Consider the following 19,672-nt stretch of genomic DNA (forward strand, 5'->3'; position numbering starts at 1 on the left):
TGTTAATATCATTTACCATGCGTTGCTATCTAAAAGCTTCAGAGAGGAAGTAAGCAAGTTAAGAAAGTCTGAGCTGTCAAAATATTTGTTACAAGGAGTTCTCGTGTTCTTTCCAAGTATGATTCATTTTCTTTTGAAAGCATATTTCTGCCTGCCAGACATTAAATTCTGTATAGCTTTGTATTGCAGAATCATAGTCTATCTTGCATTGTGGCACATACCAGGCCTTTTGATTGAAGTTATTCCAGGATTTTAAAATTTTAGAAAAATTTCATTCCACAATCCCCCTGCTCCCTCCTTCCCCCCACTGCTTTGCTCCCTTTTAACTTACAGGATAATAACACAAAGGAGTAATATGTTAAAACAGGACAGGTAACACAAGGGAACAAGTTTGAAACACTGCTTTCTCTATTGATTAATTCAGAAAAATTTTTGAACTGCAAATATTTCTTTGTGAATGGCTTAAAGCTCACTAAACTGCTTGCTATTTGTCCCTAGACAGTGGCCAGGCAGCTTAGGAGATTTAAACCACCATTAGAAGTCCCCACAGATATAGATCTAAGAAACTGGAGTTTATCACAGTTCATGCATTCATTTTCAGTGGATTAAGGCGTGTGTTTGGACGTCTCACAACAGCTAAGGGAAACATGTTCATATTGACCTGGTACAAGCAACACGATTCAATGTATTACAAATTTGTGTTCAGCAGCATTGAATTTTCTCTCATAGCTGCGCTCTATTTGAACCTCATAGTTTTGCAGCTGACAGAAGAGGGAATATTTGGTGATATATCCTATAATGTTAACACATACCGACTTTCACAGTTTTATCTTGAGGCTTGCCGTATTTGGTCATTTTTTGAGAGTCCAGCTATTGCAAACAAATCATTTTCTAAGAATCTCTGCATTGTTTCAATAGCAACATGAGCACTGTACTCCAAGACAAATGTGAGGGGAAAATTGGACACATCCACACAACATGAATAACCTGATGCCCAGTGCAGTTTTACTGCTCTGGATGCATGCTGGAAAGAGCACTGGGTATTATGTGAATAGGTCTTGTATGACAGGTGTTGCTATCCTTTATTAAAGTGCTATGGTTTACTGACAAGGCTTTCCAAATAAAAAGGAATTTAAAAATAAAAACAAACAAACCAAAAATCCAGCCATGACTCTAGGATGAACTTCCAGAGAATCTAGGATGTTTGGAAAGGACAGGGAGTTGTTTTCTATGCAGGTCTGTAACTACTCTACTTTTAGTTTCGGGTAGTGTCATTGTTTTCACCCCACCAGACCTTTACTCCAGTGAATCATCCTGATGCCTTTACTAGAGTGACTCACTGAGGTAAGGTCAGCAAGATCCTCACTCTCTGATTGAAGTACAGTGGGTATTTTGTAAGGCAATTAAACTTGCAAGAGCACAAAGCCAAGTCTTTTGCGCCGTAATTGCTTAGGTGCTTTTGAAAAATTTCCATTTACTGGATCGACAGTCTGATGAAGTCATAGGGAATTTCCCCATGGTCTGCTATAGGCTTTGGATTAAGGCTAAGTTGTATAACCAAAGTTGCTATAAAAATATTTTAAAGAGTTAAATATTAAAAAAACAACTGGGTATGAGAGCATTCAGGAAGTAAAATGAAGAGCCTTTTTCACTTAAGAAATGAAAGTTTGATTTAACAAATTAATTTAAGAAATGAGAGTGTTGTTGAATACATCTTGAAACAGCACCAACAGCTCATGAAGCAAGAATTTCCATCGGGAGAAAAAAGGAACTGAGTGAGCCACCCGGCTGTGTGAGCTAATCGTGGAGATAGACTCTGGCTCTTGCTCTGGAAACATTGGGTGAAGTCATGGAGGCCCTGCATTAACGCAAAACTGAGCTTGGAGCCTGCCCTGCTGGAAGGAAGATTGTAAGGTTTGATTCTAATAGCAGAGATAAACAGGGACCAATATTGGCATAGGCTGGCTAATCAAGAAAAGCTCAATGCTACCAAAGCAATCAGAAACACAAATCCATTCCTCGGTAAGACCAGAGCTAAAGAAAAGCCTGTATCAGTCAACAGAGCACTTAGTAATGAAAGATGATTTAATAAAACATTGAATTTGTTCTTCTACAAGAGCAGGAAATAAGCACCATGATACCGGATATTAAACTGATACCACCATTGCTTTTAACTGAAAGCCAGCTCTGTCGGCACTTTCTTTGTTTCGTTTGCTCTCCATTTTTCTTGCAATAAAGAAGTATGTAAATAAAGCGCCAAACCCATGAATTTACTCCCATGTAGGTTGGGATAAGTTACAAGCCATGTTACACAGATGTGGAACATTAGCAGCATTTGGCAATGTTATCGCTTCATTCATCACACTCCTTTTCCTTTAAGGAGCTGAGGTCTGAAGTAGAGCTGGAGGTCTTTGGAGACACAGAAGGACTCAATCTCTCTTTCACTGCAATCTGTAACAATGGGACCTTTTTTCCACATCAGAGGAAGTGCTCTCATGTGAAAGTGGGAGACACGGTAAGGAACAGACTCTTAAAAGATACTAATTCCTGAGAATTTAGAACACTTTTTTTTTTTTTAAATTTATAAAATAATCTTCCTCCAAGCCAGTTACAAAAAACAGGCAGTATCTAAGACAATCTTGTTCTGTGTTATTCATGTATCTCCAGAATATCCTGCAGACCTAGGTATGCTGCAGATCTGATCAGACACCATTTTCTCTTCCAGGTCTCTTTCAACGTGAACATAAGTCTATCAGCTTGTGAAAAAAATAGAAGGCACATTGTGATAAAACCTGTGGGTCTCAGTGATACATTGGAAATTGAAATCCAACCCCAATGCAGCTGTAACTGTCAGGCCGATGCTGAGATGAACAGCTCAAAATGCAGCAAGGGAAAAGGCTATTTTGAGTGTGGAGTGTGCATCTGCAACCCTGGGTACATGGGTCCACACTGCGAGTGTGATGAGAACTCCCTCAGCACAGGTTCTTGCAAGGGCTCTGTGGAGCAGAGCTCCTGCAGTGGGAGAGGTAACTGCTATTGTGGGCAGTGCGTTTGCCACCCATCAATGTATGGAAAAGTGTATGGGCCACACTGTGAATGCGATGACTTCTCATGTGTGAGACACAGAGGACTTCAGTGTGGAGGTATGTTCCCTTTTGAGCTATTTCTAGTGTCTGTGGTTTAGAGCACTCTCATGAGCTTGTGAATCTCTATTCATTATATATTCAATTATAATCAGTTCTGTATAAAGTGCTATAATGTAGTATTTCTGAATGATCTTTAGATTTGAAACAATAAATATTTTTTTACCCTATTTTCAATTTTAAAATGAGACACTTAGCTACTCCATAGCTAGTATAAATTGTCATAGCTTTCTTGGACCATACCAACTTCCAGCACACTGGGTCAGACTTCTAATGGTTGCAAACAGTTGTAGCTCAGAAGAAATTTAAGTTTATTGACATACGTTGATATTAAGCAGTGTACAATTTCACCCTGACATAATTATTAAAGTATAGCCATCTTAACCGTTTTGGGGCTAATTCTGATTTTTTTATTTTTTATTGTAATTGCAACCAAGTAATCTAAATGACTTCAACTATTCTTGGTTATGTGAGTATGATACAATCAGAATTTGAGGATTTGTATTCATATCTTTTTCCTGGGCTATACCATTATCCGTCAGAAGTGATTCTACTGGAACAATAGGAATAGTGTTAAACTGGCAGGAACAAGCAACGAGATTGTGTTGAATAGACAGCCTGGATTTATGCTGCTATAAATGAAAGAAGATTTACCCATTAAGTTGTGCACTGTTGGGAGATAAGAATCTATGTGGAAGACTCCAGTGAAGAGAACGGAGTTGCACTGGCTTATGGCCAGTCTAAGCTAAAAAAATAAAAAAAATAAAAAATAAAAAATCCTCTGGCTTAAAACTAAAAATGCTAGAGGAGGAAGAAAGAGGTTTAAGAGTGAGAAGAGTTGGAGTGGTGAAAATATCTGTTATTACGGAGAATTATTTTAAAGGTCATCATTCCGATTCATACTGAGAGACTGTTCTGAAGTATAATATATGTTTTCCCAGGCAATGGTGACTGTGACTGTGGGGAATGCGTGTGCCACAGTGGATGGACTGGTGAATACTGTAATTGCACAACTGACACTGGCTCCTGCATTTCAGAGGATGGGACACTGTGCAGTGGGAGAGGCGAATGCATCTGTGGGGTGTGTGCTTGCACACATCCAGGGGCTTCAGGCCAAACATGTGAAAAATGCCCTCTGTGTGGTGACCCTTGCAGCTCTAGACGGTAATGTGCTGGGTTTGTGTCTCTGATTTTGGTATCATCGAGCTATTTCCTATACTGCCTCAGCAACGTGCTTACTGCCACAACCATAAATCAGATTTACAGGCCAGAACCCAAGAACTTCTTTCCCCTTTGAGAGGGGTAGTCATAAATCATACATCAACCATTTATTATCAGTTTATCTTGCATAAAAAAAAAAAAAAAAGTTAAGGGAAACAATTTAATCACCTTCATGCAGCATAAGTAAAACACACTTTCACTGCCATCTCTGGCTGTACTAATAATCAGAATGGTGGCTTTATCTGATAACATCAGACAAATTCAGATGAATCTCCTGGCAGTCCAAAATACAGAATGAAACCATTCCAGCATAGCTACTATAGCAAAAATGAGGACTCACAGGGAAGAAACTCAGAAAAGTTTGGAATTTGCATTACAGTTCCCATATGTATGAACTAATAAGGTCATGCTGTCTGCTCACGCTTTACACATGTGCAAATTTACAGTCCAAATTCAGTTAATCTTGGTTGAATTACAGAGGCCCAACCATGATAAAACTAGGTCATAGTCTGGGGATAAAATCAGTAGGTAGCTGTATGTCATGTATAAGTTGATGATAAATTGATTGTAAATAGTGAAGTGTCTTCTATTTACTGAGCATACAAAATTTATGTAGCTTTTCTTCTGTGATGCATGGTGTAGGCTGTGGTGCATGATAAGAAAAGGAATGAAAAAATGTGTGACTTAAAGCTGACCGCTCTAAATACACACATTTGTGCTTGCATTTGGTGAGCTATTCCAGGGCTAAAGTCAGCCTAAAATGAGTGAACTTTAGTGGAAATTTAAGCTAGAGGTTGAAATAGGCTACACAGAATATGTGTTACTAATGACACTTTTTGCCTGCTGAGTACTGAGTCAGAGTAAGCTGCGTTATTGTTTCATCACTAAGTCACATCTACTTACTCGGAGTTGAGGCCCATTCCTCCTCCACACCAGCTCTCCACCACTGTATTTTCACGCCTGTCTTTCCAGTCTACACTATATCTGAGATGAGAATCTTTTCTATGGCATGCATTGTAATTATCATTTATGTTAGTGCTGAATTTGACCTATAAAAGCAAGCCAAACAGTTTGTTCAAAGCTCATGCGCACAGGCCTCGGTTTATAGAAACTTCTGCATGCAGCTGCTCTAAACACGAAGTACAATGCTGCTGCTTTGCTCTGCCCAATTTGGCAGAGAAGAAGAGTATAAAGTTACATGATGGGCATTACATTAGCCTATTTAAACATGCTATGCGGTGTTAGATCTTTTGTCTCTGTTGCAGTCACTTCCCTTGCTGAGACGCAAGGCAGGGGCAGCCAGAAGAGTGGCACTTGACGTACCTGGGTAGCGTAACCAAGAGCACTAGAAGGCCAGGTCAGAGGGGACTGAGATGAATGGTTCAGCAGCTGAGAAAAAGAGAGTGGTAGTATGAGAAACATGGCAAATATGACAAAAACACCAACAACACTGAATTTGTCTCTGTGAGATAGGGGCTATCCCATTACCCACTCGCTTTTACTATTCATCATCTCCAGAGTGAGCGAGCGTTAAGGTCATCTCCATCCAGTGAAGATAATCTCAGTAGCCTCAGCATATTCTCATGGATATATGTAACTCAGTGCAACAGGAGATGACCAGGTGTTCTTGGGTCATTTTGTTGCTGTTACTCTCTTTTCTTTTCTTTAAGCTATCAGTTCTTCAGGGTAGTTCTTAAAGTCTCAGCTCCTGAATCTGGCTGAAGCTAATCATGAAGAATCAGCAAGATACCTTTTTCATCGAGATTTTCATATATGACTTCTGTTTATTTATATTTTTTTCATGAATGAACTGTGTGTTTATTGAAATCCTCATTGAATTTCTGGGAAGATTTTTAGAGACTTTTAAAGGAATTGGTTTAAACTCTGTGGTTTTAATAATATTTTAGTCATTGCACCATTAAATAAAGTAAATAATTTGAAATTCTTTTACAATAAATTGCATTAGTATAATTAGCATCTAAATAATTCCTGAGACAAGTAATCATATTCGAGAGACATCTGTTGAGATGCCTGAACTGTGTTTTAATACATTATTCAAACGACTTTCAACAAAGGAAGACTTAAAACAGGTGCCCCAGCTTGATCTCTCTGAAGTCGATTTCAAATATTCTTCATCTGATAGGCATTCCTTTGGCTGGTATTTAGTGTAAGCTTACTTCAGAATATTTATTCATGAAAATGAATGTTATGTCTGAGTAACCCAATGTCTTTGATAGCCCCACATAAATAATGTTGCCTGGGGTTCTGTCTGATAGCTAATAAGCTGGGAGAGAAGGAGGACAAGAGGGAGCTTATCCACAATACCTTTATTCAGGTAGGGTTCTTTTTTTTTTTTTTTTTTTGTGGCAATCCCTATCATATTTCTGAGAACTACTGTATCCATAGCACAAGACCTTTTGTTTAGCCTCTTTTTAAAATGCAGATGCATACATACTCGCTTTTATATTGGTGCTGTGTGACAGACAGAGATTGATGAGCTGCTGAATTGTTTTCTGCAGGAGCTGTGTGGAATGTCATTTGGCTTCTGATGACAAGTCGCAGGGAGAATGCAGTGAAAAATGCAAATCAGTTGATGCAACTGTCAGCACTGCAGAGGGTTTGTATACTCAATCTCTCTTTTTTGTGTATGTGTGATTAGTGATAGCTTCCACTTTCGGTAATTTTATCTTTGAAAGTAGCCTTGTTTTTCTGCTGTGGAATTATATTAGGGCCCATAAGGCAATCACTCTCTATCTATGGTCATTCTGTGTAAGTAGGAAATGTAGATCAGGGCTGATATTACCCCTCCAATTAACTCACTGGATCATGCCTACTTTATAAGCAGTTTATGTAAGAAAGGACAGAATTTAATAAATACCAGTCCCTGAAAATCAGTTGCTGATGAAAGCCCCTGAGGTTGTCACGCCTGTACTGTCAGTTCCAGTGGGGCTTCTTTTGCCAATCAAATTCAAAACCCGACTCCAATCCTTATGCAGATGGTTGATTACATTTGGCAACTAGACACAGTCCTTTAACCTATGGCAAAGACGTTCTGCTGCTTGTCAGGTTTTATTGAGACATTTCTGGTATCCTAAAGGCTAAGCACATCTTTCAGTTGACCACAGTAATTCAAAGTTGTGCTCCATCAATGAGAGTTCCTGAAATAGGAATTGACCTTGAATGAAATATTACCCTCAGTAAGAAACATAACTAAATGGAATTGTGCATTGAAGCATTTTTCACTCCTGTAGAGGAAGGTCCTTGCCTGTACGGTAGGTAGGCTCTTTATTCTAAACACAACTAACCCAATCCTGTGGCAAAAAGCAATTCCTAGGTGAGGTAGAACATAGGTGTGTTATACCTATATCATAAATGTAACGTAAGCATTAAATCTGATAAACATGATAACTAGGATAGAAACACAGAATGCTGTATGCATAAATAAGGATTGACTCTGCTAAACTGTTGGAAGTCCATCTGTATACATGCAAAAATTTCACGGATACATATCTTTTCTACAAAGCTCCAACTTTTGTTTTTGATAACATCACTCTGTAATATAGAGCTTGAAAGTTGCAAATATTTCCCTTTCATAGAAAGCTAATTCAAATGTTGTATTTTTATTACATTATTATTTTACTATGCCTTTCAAGATGTCAGTATTTATTTATAAATAAGAAAATGTCTTGACATGTTTCAAAACGTGTAAGAACTTCTATTGTACCTATGTAGTTAGCAAAGTTTTCAGGTTGATATCACCATATAGCAGATGTTTGCAGATAGGAATATATGAGGCATTCTGCTTTCAGATATTAGGAATACTAATCAATAACAGGAACAGTCACTCGTGGTTCTGTTCACACACACACATGAAAAAGGAATATGAGAATGACAGTAGCATGTTCTGTTCCTGTATATCTTCTTTTTCAAGCCCTGTGTTTACCCGATCAAGGATGTCAGCTACTTCTTTAGGTTTAAAATTTACTTACAGCAGCTATAGCAACTGCTGTATTGAAGGCTGGATAGTTGTTCCTGTCCTAACCCCTCAAAATAAAAAAAATAATTAAAAAAAGAAGAAGCCGATGCAAATTGTTTCATCTTAATTTACTTGTGTAATAGTACAAATGATTAGTTTTGGCATCAAAGTAGCCTCATTAAGATGTCTGGGATGGGGGACTTGAAAAAATAAAAAAATAAAAACCATATGCCCCAAACAAAAGGATTTTGAAAGTAGTATAACTAGAGCACCACACAGTATTTGACAGATTTTTAATGTGATTTCACATGGTAGCATAATGCTTCATTCTGTTTTAAACTTCAGTTTCTTTAATTTGTCATGGCATTTTGAAAACTAGAAATATCTCTAGGCTAGAATGAATATTAGCACTTTAAAAGTTTACTTTCTCTTTTGCATGCATATGTTGCAACACGGTGGCTAGAACTGGGGAGCCATAAAAAAGCATACGCTTTACATTTTTCTGTTTCCTGGGAATGCCTGTTTTAGACTCTAGGCAGTGCCTTTCGCCTGCTCTGTGGCAGTTCATCTGTTCTGTGGGTTTCTCTTCCTGCTTTCCTGCAGCGAGGTCACTCACACCGCTGTGCTGCAGGAAGCCTCTGGGCCTGGAGATCCAGTAGGGCACGTGATGACACAGCAGCTTTGGAGGTGCTGATGTGCTCACATTTTCTGAGCTGGGGCTCATCTCAATGGCAGGCATCTCTTTTGACTATTTACTTGAATCTGTTTTGAATATTTATGCAAAAAAGAGGCTAGCTACTCCTTTGCGTGATGAGTATAAGAGGAGCTGCTGTTGCTCTACCTGCTACCCAGGGGAAATCGCAATTCCTAAAAAGTGACTCATGACACCACCCTGGCCACAGAGCACCAGGCTGCTCATGCCACAAGGCCAGCAGGGACAGTTATGCTTTCCTAGGAGAAAATGAGTTTTTTCCCACCCCACAGTATTGACACCACACAAATTCCCTGTGCAACAACAAAGAGGATGCTGGAGCCTGAAAAATAATAAAATAAATCTCAATCAGTGCTGCTCTATGGTTCTGTCTCAAAGTGAAGTGAAACTGCCCCCCAGAAAAACAATTCTGTTGAGTAAAAGGCAAACAAGAAAGGGCATAATGACATTTAAATTTCCAGACAGAATTTTGTTGATTATTTTATCTAATTGTCTGTTAAGACACAGGTAGTCTTTCATACTTCGAGAATCCATCTTGCCACTGTTACCCAATTCTTCTTCCTGTGTGACTCCAGTGATGTCAAATCACATTGAAATTAATGGAATTAGGCTGCAAGCACAAGATGGAAAAGTATTACGTTTCACTACAAAACACAGAAAATGACATAGGTGTAAATTACAGAAATTTACCTACCTAGGTGAATTTTTGCACCTATGAAATGAAAATATTCTAGTTAGTAGTCTCCCTTAGTGATCCATCATCCTAGAAATAATATCAGAGAAATAAAAATACTAAGTATAAACTGTTTTCTGAATAGTCTGAACTGGCATCTTCATCTTCATTTCTGCGTCCTTGCACATAATCACATTTCTTCATGCCTTGGTCTGAAATTATGACATTAAATTAAATATAATTTAAAAATAATTAATATATTTGTAGTTTTTACCTGCTGTTTGTTTGTTTGTGTTTTATATTTGGAACATGCTTGCAAGGTTTTCTCTGTTTTCAGGAGGGCTAAAAACTACCCTTTTTAAAGAAAAAGCTAATATTCTTTGGATCTGCTTGCTTAAAGGAGTTGGGAAACAACAAATATTGCAAAACCTGTGATAGCATTACTGGAACTGTGACCTAGCATTGAGTGTCATTAATTCAGTACATTCAGTCTGGAGGTTTTAGTCCTTTTAACAAAAACAAATCTTGATAAATTGGCACGTCTTGTCTGCCTGTCACCTTGATAGATAACGTGTTGTTCTGACATCAAGGACAGGCAACAGGTTAAATACAAGATTAGCACAAATCAAGAATATGTTTCTATTAAAATCCAACCAGACATGATTCTCACTTTTTAACAAGCAGAGAAAAGGGCAGTCAAATGTTTATACTTTTGTACCCTCTTTACTGTCTAATAGTGTTTGCTATAAGACCAAACCTTATGATCAAAAAAAGGTGAGAATTTATTTCTTCATGTACGATAGATACTTTAAAATCCATTGTTCTTCTCAGATTCCTACTGTATATTTCATTACTCTTCTTGATGCCAAAGTTTGAGGACTGAAGATTTTTAGCACAGTTGCTATGAAATTTCAGTAAAAGTTTTGACTGGATAAGAAATAATGGAAGGGTTACAGTTACAATTGATCATTTTCACAAAAATGTTTCAGAAGTTTACTGTTGTGGGTTTTTTTGATATATTTTTTTTTAACCTCTGCAAATAGAAATGGAACAAGTTTTTCTAAAAATGTATTGAAAAGCATACCTAGCTTTCCAATGGTCTTTTAATCATGGGTTATATGGAAACATAATAAGCATTCAGCCACAGAGGTATTTGTGCACAAAGCTATAAGGCAGGATATTTTTGCCCTGTGAAAATATTATATAATGGTTAGGCTCAGAATTACAGCATTTCTGGCATTGGACCGGTAGTCTCAATTTTCAATTATCCTATTTGCTTTATATTGTCTGTCACAGGTAGCTTTCTCCTGTCTCCCTCTTGCCTTTTAAATGAACTTTTCTCAGCAGAAAAGGTTTCCCAGTTAGGAATCATTTAAAAAAAAAAAAAAAAAAAGGATTAAATTTTCCAGCAGATCTGCATTAAATGAAGAGACAAATAAACCGGGGCAGACTGTCATCTCAGGTTACTTTTTATTTGCTTCCCTTTGAATCACATTACAAAGATCCCAGAATCACAGCTTTCTGTTATTAATTTATATTACTGTTGTTTATATTACTGTCATGACAACATTTGGCATACTGATCGTTGAAGTATCTATTGCTGAAGACGTAAATGTCTTTAAACAGTTTCCATTTCTGTTTGATATGTATGTATCTACTTTTGAAACATAATCTAGGCATGTGACTAGCTCTAAACCAAAGAGAACATACTGTTTACTTTGTCCTATAATTGGGGACTATTACATTTCCCAGACAGCTGGTGGTTAAGCACATTAGAATTACTTCCAATTCATTGAAATTCACACTACAGCAGATTAGCAAAGTGCACTGGATGGTCAGTGCAGATTGACAACACCTGGATCAGTTCTTCTGAAGTGCAAGTGAAAAATCTGAAGAAAAAAAAAAGACAAAACAAAACCTGGAGTGGGAGAAAAGTATTTAAAATTAGTAGAAATTATGAGGGTATTTCTGCTTTCATCTTTCACTCTTTACCGTATACAGACAAGGTTGTGACAAATGTTACACCAGCAGTGTCTCTTGTTATTGCATGTTAAATTTCACTTGATTTGATGGATGACTTTTTTCCCCCCTTGCAGATTTTTCAGAGGATAAATCCATTCCTTGCTCTTTGCAGGGGGAAAATGAGTGTATAACCACATTTCTACTGGCTGTGGATGAACAGGGAAGGACAGTCATTCATAGCATAAAGCAGAAAGGTAAGCAGTTATGTTACCTCTTCTACGTGAAATCTGGTTTAAAAGCACAGATGGGACAGACAATCAGTTTGAGCAATGCCAGAAGCTGAGCTCCTTTGAACAGCACTGCACCTCCTTGTGTTTATAACTGTCCTCTGCCCAGCCAAAAGAGCACCTCCTGAAGCATTTATTTAATGCTGCAGTAAAATAAGTGCTTGGTCTCCCATGGAAGATGGGCAGAATGATCCACTGGATTAATCAGACATTGCTGAACTCTGCTCCTCAGCCCTGCCTCTCTCTGTGGGTTGAAACGAGCCACTTCACCTGTCTCTGAGTTTCATACCCATAAACCTCTTATCACCCCAACGGCTGCAAGAGTTTGTTAACTTTTCTAAAGTACTGTGCAATTCTAAGATGACAATAACAAATGTCCTGCGTGTTATATCAGAAAACTGTAATCCACTTTGAAATGACATACATTTTGCAAATTGAACTATTTATTCAAAACACTGGCTATACCTGACGAAATGCATCTTTATAATTATGTTTAATGTTGTAGTAGTATTAAGTTTTGAGTGCCTTGCATAAATAACAAATATTCAACAGATCTTTTTATATCCTTTCATTTAACATTTTTTTTTTATTTACTGCTATTTCACTACTGACTTTTTTCAGTAACACTTCTAATCTTGTGGGACAGGAGAGAACACAGACACCACTTTTCAGCTGCCAAGCAGTTTGGCTTCCAGGCAGTAAAATTAAATTTTTTTGGTCACACCCAGTGTCTCAGTACTAAATGTTGGTTATGTTTTAGGGAAAGCCATGCAAATTTGTAACTTAGCTCTGTTAGTACAAATGGCATTTATTTTGTTAACCCTTTGTGTAGGTTTTCTCTAGCATACATGTGATAATGAAAGTGATTTCACTGCACAAAAAAGCAGCTTTTATTATAATATCAGTAGTGTGGTTTTCTATAAATTATGATTGCAGCAAAGATTGCTGTACTAAAAATTAAAACTAAAGAAACACATTTGTTTGTAAACTATACCCCTAACACTCAAGATTTGAAAGGTAAGTCACTGAGAGATTTTCTCTTTATTAAATACATATAAATACAACCCAGCCCTATTTTTGTAATTATAAAGACACAAATAGGAAAATAATTTTCTAACTTTCCTCATCAGAATCTGGGTCTGTATTCAGCAGCTGCTAATCAACATGGTAAAAAAGCTTTTACTTTTTTTATTTTTTTACATTTCAAGGCAGTATTTTTCAGGCTTGCTAACCCTTTAGCAAGCTAGTAGGAGTAAAATAATATGGGCTTGGAGGAAAATGCATGCACAGCTCCCAGCAAATGAGAACCACAGAATGGCTCTTGCTTGTTTTTAATTGCCTAAAACTTACTGATTGGATATCTGCAGTCATAATTATTTCTGTTTTCACAGATTGCCCACAGCTTCCAAATATCCCGATGATAATGGTGGGTGTCACCCTTGCTATCCTCCTGATTGGCATTGTTTTGCTTTGTATATGGAAATTGCTGGTGTCAGTTCAAGACCGAAAAGAGGTGGCCAAGTTCGAAGCAGAAAAATCAAAAGTTAAATGGCACACGGTATGTTAAATGCATTAATTTTATATGAGGTTCTTTAATTTTGTTGCATGATGCACAAATATCTTTAAACTCTGTCTTGGTTGTGTTCTTTTAAATTGATAGGCTTTACTCATAGATTTTTATTACTTTTGGTATTCTATAAAGTTGAAAAATTCTATTAAATCTCTAATTTTTTTTAGGGATGAAGAATAGCTAGTGTTCAACCTCTTGGTTTATTTTCTTCCACATATAAAATGGTGTAGATAATACTTTTATGAGTTGTTTTTTTAATTAGTACCTCAACTCTGATTAATCTTAGCCAAGTTGCTCACTGCCTACGTAATTATCAGAGGTATACTCCTTAGATATAGAGCCTCCTGTAGGAAAGTGAGGTTATCAGTGGCCTCTATAACAATGAGAGCCCACTTACACTTAGCAGCAATGTAAGCTGTCCAAAATGTAGGTAAAAGGACAGAGCAATCTAGCCCTTAGCTTCTATCTATAGCGTGCATATGTCTAATGCAAGCTGATACCACGTTCCGTTTTCCTATTTCCCTTCTGCCCTTGGCTTTTTTGTTCTTCTGCAATAGTTCTATGACTTCTGAGACTTTTTGAAAAAAAAATCATGTTGAGTAAGCATTTCTGATGGGTGTCAGGAGGATATGCAATATGCTACAGTTTACTTAGCTATATTCCTCTACAAAACTTGATGATTGCGACATTTCTGCAAGAATGGACACTGCCTGCCTTTCAGTTTTTGAGATGGGAAAAATTAGTTACTTACAGGCAAGGCCACTTGAAAATGTTTTCCTAATCCTTCAGGAGGGCTGTGTGTGGTAAGAGGGAAGAGAAGGACACAGTTGATAGAAATATTTTCTTTTCTGTCACAAGAGGAAATGATACAAAGGGAATGAGGCCAGTATTAAAAGCCTAGGTGGGACTTACCCTTCTAGTACGTGGCAGTTGGTGGGGCTCACACAAGAAGACCCTGACAAGTCACATCTCACAGTTGAGTTTTCTTTGTATTTCTGTGCATTTTCTCTGTGTTTTTAGAATGGTTCAATCACAACATTTAGGACACAGTAACTTATGTATTTGATAAAGTATTGTTTGAGTATGTGCCTTACTTTAATCTGGGAGGCAGATGCGGAAGGAAGTATGTTTCTGACCCTAAACTGACTTGTGTTGCCTGAGACAGACTGGATTAATTTTTAGTATCTTGGAATATCAGAAAGTTGCTAAAGTCTGTACTGAAATGATCAAAGGTACAGAATTACTTCTGTACAAAGAATAGACCAGAAGTCCTCACTAGGGAGAAGAAATAGCGGGAGGAGAATGTGATACTGGTCTATAAAATTATCACTGGAGAAATTGAATATGGCACATTTTTTCACTGACTTTTTCCTGTACAAGAACAATGAGATAGCAGGCTCCAAAGAAGCAAAAGACATCTTTACACAATACCTGTCTGAGGCAAATTATTTATTTCCACAGATATTTTAGATGATAAAATTTGCGTAGATATAAAATATCTTTACACAAATCTGTAGAAGGATGACATCCTCTCTGATCTGGGAGGTTTGCAAAACACATGGTAGCTCTCCACGGTCAGCCTGCATTGCCCACTGCTGGGAACAAATTGCTGCGCTAGGCAGGTGTCTGGCCTGGGTTTCCCACAAAGTAGAGTACTAATCATCTTCTGCATGTTGGGAAGCAGAGTGGTACCAGCTGGTGTGTATAAGACTTGTATCACAACACTGGGCTAGCAATTGTTGAAATCATGGATCAAAATTAACCCTTTGCTAAAGAGGTATGTTAAAAGCAGTGGTTTGCATCAATATATGCTTGCAGCTGAAGCAATGGCAAGATGAGTTAAACACTGAGATTTGCATTTCTTCTTCTTTTTTTTTTTTTTTTTTAAAGGAAACAAATCCACTGTACAGAGGCTCAACAAGCACTTTTAAAAATGTCACTTACAAGAACCAAGAAAAGCAAAAAGGAGCCACGGCTGCAGATTTCTATTAGCACTTTGGACACTACAAACTTAATTTTACTGGCAGGAAATCTAAAAACTCTATTTGTTTCTTCTCAGCTGATTATGTGATATTTGTTCGCATGTTGCAGTAGTATAATCATTCTGTTAGAGAAAATATATCTTATGTTGGGAAAACTATAGATAGCACCAGTGGTAAAGGTTAACAGAAATTAAAAACAAACAGCTTTGATATTAAACCACCCCCACCTTAGAAAAATAACATCACCATTTTTAATTTGCTCATTACTACCGAGGATTAAAAATCATCAAAGTAAGCTTATTTTTGTGAAGTTAAGTGTATAAAATAAGCTGTATACTACTTTGTTCACCCACAGAACCCAAATGCGTTTGTGTTTAGGAATGTATTTATACCAGTCTGTTTGGTGGGCTGGTTTAAATTCAATACCATAAATTTTTCATCAATGCTGCTTAAACTACTGTGGTTAGAGGTTCCTCATATCACCTGTTTGACTGAATAGTTTTTCATCAGAAACAACTACTGCTATGGCCTACCTTCCATGTATCTAAGGTATAGAGATACCTCCTCTTTAATTCTTCTTTCTTGTCCTGCTTTCCTCTTTCCTTGTCCTTGAATTGGTTGCTGTTTGATGTTCTTTAAGAATCCTCCACTCCCTGAGGTTATCTCAGGGAAAACTAAATCAACCTCATATTCACTTGCATAGTTGTTTTCTGTTCAGGTATAAAGTTCTTTTTTCCCCCCTTTCCCTTAAATTCCAGTAGAGAGGATCAAGAGCAAAACAGAAATATTTTTAAATGAGTGGCCCTGGTAGAGAAACTTTAAATGAGAGGATTACCAGAATTCCCCCCCCCCCCCCAAGTCTTTTTACCATTTATCTCCTGTTTAGGCACTGAAAATAAACCTCTCATGCTGGACCATTGCATGAACTGTTGCACGAGCTCTTTATGTGCAGGAAAATTTCATACATCGAGACTTAGTGTCACACAAAAAGGCAGTATTTTTTTGTTGATATATCCTAAACTGGGAGGTTCTTTTAATGCCCAGCAGCCAAACATTTTATTCATGTGTGAAATAATTAATTCATCTCTTTTAGTCATTTTTTTCATACTAAGCAACAAATAGATCTATGAATTCCACTTGATATTCATTTCTATGACACTAATGAGGATTTTTAAATCTCAGTTTTAACTAGTTACTAATGGCTTACCATAACTTCTTAAATTGTAATGTTGATATTGTGAATATCATTAAGAAAAAAAAATCCTCAACAAAATCAACTAACATGATGGCATAAAAAAGTTACAGTATTGGGCTATTTTAAGCTAACAATAGTGTAGTTTACTTTTTAATATCACTTTTCCTCTGCATTTTTAATTATCTGGAATAGATGGTCAAAATGTACGTACAAACATACTTACAGGAAAAGACTTAGAAAACACAGGTACATTGATACAGTCACAGACAAACAGTTATGTACATTCCCTATGGTAAACTATGTATTTGATCTAAAAACTTGTCCATTTTGTAATGAATATTTACAAAGTCTGTGCAACCTCAGTCTCTATATCCTCTGCCTCTACTGGATATGAGACTGATATATCAGCTAGGTCTGACCCATGCCTGTTTTAGGGCCTGATCCAAAGCCTACTGGAGTCAATGGCTACAGATGAGGATCTAGTTTCAGTGAAACTATTAGTTTTGGTTTACAAAGATTGTTTTGTTTAAACAAACCAGTTAATACTGTCTATTAGTGGATTAGAACCTATAGTATATATTTCTGTGCAAATAAACAATATCTGATGCCTTTGGAAAGGAACTGATGCTATAAACATGTAAGAAATGATTGCAGTGTGAAGGGAATGATGGCTGTCATTAAACTGGAACAAGTTAATTACAGGTTCACATCTTTAGTCTTCAGTACTCTTGCATATCTCAAGGTGAAAATGTGCATGACAAAGACCTGCATCTGCAGCCCTTCCAACCACTAAAGTCCTACAAATGTCAGTGCAAGCTACATGTGGTACCAAATCCTACTTCCCTGGCACATGGATAAAAACCCATTGCAGGTAAAGGTGGCACCTGAAGTCTGTCTCAAATTCCATTTGGGCCAGGAATGCCCAAAGGACCAGGGAAACCTGGATTTAGCCCATGTGAATTATCTGTTACTCTTCTATTTTTCAAATAGAAGTCATCTTTTTTCTAGAGGAAATTAGTGTTTTGTTTTTTTTAAGTATAAAAAAAATCTTTACTCTTTATTAAGTATCTTTTAAGTTCTGCGTCTGAAAAGGCTGATTTTGCAGCTCAGTATGAGGGTTGAAAGCCCTTGTTCTGTAGGTCACCCATTTCAACATTGAACTACTTTTCAGTATTCAGACATTCTCAAGTGGTGTTCACGTTTCATATAAAATGTTCAGTGGTCTATGTTCCCTGTTCCTACAGGAGCTTTTATTTCACAAAGCTACGCAGTCTGTTACCATCACTTACATCTTCTGCTCATCAGCAAAGATCTGATTTGGTATGGAGGCAGTGTTTACATTCCAATTAATTCTCCTAGCAATCTCTCTGCAAATTATCAAAAATGAACAGAAATTTAGGCAGTATGTTCTTCAATTTCCCTGCTGTAACTGAGTGCACTACAAATGTGCTGTGCACCTTCAAAATTTTCAGGATGAAAATCACTCAGATAATTAAGAATTCATCAGACAAGAGAAAATAGAAGGGCTTAGTGAGAAAGATTTCTGTTATTGAGGGATGAGCCATTCTTTTAACAGCATTAATTTAGATCATAAATTTTGACAAAAAAAGAAAACAACTAAATTTCAGGATCTTACTTTACATTCACCCTAGAAAAAGAGTGGTGTTCATATCTTTTTATAAATTATATCATTTTATCTTGTAGTATTTGTATCAAAGTTCTCCTTTTCTTTTTCCTCCACCAAATTCTGAGTGGGTTTGTGTGTGGTGAGTGGGATGAAAAAGTCTTTCTGCTGTTTTCATGAATATTGTTTTGACCTGGGGCTGGACCTTGAGAGTGGCCAAAACATTTTTAATAGAAAATCTACTCACTGAAGAGTTAAACTAAATAAAAACAAAAATCATTAGCAATTTTGTTGTATTGGTGTATCTTTTGTAAAATGGTATTTTCAGTAATGTATATTAAGTGGTTAATTCTTCCTTTGATTTATAAAAGTTAAATGTTAACCTGTATTGTATATGTTCAGATTGCATTCAGCTTTGGTTTGTAATATAACTAGTGGGTAATAAGTCGGGATACAAGAGCAAAACGTCAAGTGCAATAATCTCCATGTGTTGTCTAATGTTATACAGAAGTCCAGGTTTCTTTTGCAATGGGTGTAAGGGATTTATTGCCCCACAGTACTTATCACACACAATCTAAAAGTAAATAAGAGGTATTTTTTATCTTGGTCTATTTGCAAAAAACAGGTAAATGCCTCAACTTCTTTCTGTAAAAGAAGGATTATTAAACCTTCAATAAAGATTACAAAATATAATGCATTTTTATATACTTTTATTCTTTCTTCACTTTCCATTTTATCATGTGTCTCTATCTTTTTTTTACATGATTTGATTAATCTTAGCAACTTTTTCATGCTTTGGCATACCCTACAGCTAATTTGATAAATTCCTTCTCTACCTTTCTTAAGATAGTACGTGAGATTTAACATGTCTGGATGATCTTTTATTTGTGATCCTTTTACTCTTCAAGGAAGTGATTAATGGGTGAATCCCGTAAGCAACTGATTTCTGGAGATATGATTGATTACGTATAGCATTCTTTTCATACAATAGCACCTAAAATACACAACTTGCTTAAAGCTAAAGATCCATAGATCCATTAATTTTGTAAGTCTAATAATAGTAACATCTTTTTGGAACTACATGGCAAAGTGCATGTTTTCTGTTTAATATGAAAGTTACCTCTACTTTTTATTTCTAATCAAGACTAATGTATTTTGATGTCTGCTAATTTCCTGCTCTGAGGAAGCGAATATTCCTTTGCATCCTTGAATGAGCTGTATTTAAAGCCAATTCTATTCTCCAGGCACATAATAATATCATGTTCTCTTGAATTTCACAGTGGATTGTTAAAACTGAAATTGATATAAATGTGTAATGTATACTTAT

The 19,672-nt window shown here is 36.7% G+C and overlaps 1 protein-coding gene across 6 annotated transcripts in view; it reads left to right on the top strand.

Moving 5' to 3' along the window:
* Positions 1-19,038, top strand: part of ITGB6 (integrin subunit beta 6) — a 56,627-nt gene extending 37,589 nt beyond the window's left edge. For 5 of the 6 annotated variants that reach the window (XM_040561798.1, XM_040561800.1, XM_040561802.1 and 2 more), the window contains 7 exons: positions 2,381-2,515; positions 2,726-3,143; positions 4,085-4,307; positions 6,884-6,981; positions 11,822-11,941; positions 13,366-13,532; positions 15,435-19,038. In XM_040561798.1, coding sequence (XP_040417732.1) covers positions 2,381-2,515; positions 2,726-3,143; positions 4,085-4,307; positions 6,884-6,981; positions 11,822-11,941; positions 13,366-13,532; positions 15,435-15,536 — 1,263 coding nt within the window. In that variant the 3' untranslated portion in view covers positions 15,537-19,038. Of the gene's footprint in view, positions 1-2,380; positions 2,516-2,725; positions 3,144-4,084; positions 4,308-6,883; positions 6,982-11,821; positions 11,942-13,365; positions 13,533-15,434 lie in introns of those variants that run through there. The other variant, XR_005821110.1, reaches the window with a different exon arrangement.
* Positions 19,039-19,672: the final 634 nt, after the last annotated feature.

Source organism: Cygnus olor, chromosome 6 (assembly GCF_009769625.2).
Source record: "Cygnus olor isolate bCygOlo1 chromosome 6, bCygOlo1.pri.v2, whole genome shotgun sequence".
In the NCBI taxonomy this organism is placed as follows: Eukaryota; Metazoa; Chordata; class Aves; order Anseriformes; family Anatidae; genus Cygnus; species Cygnus olor.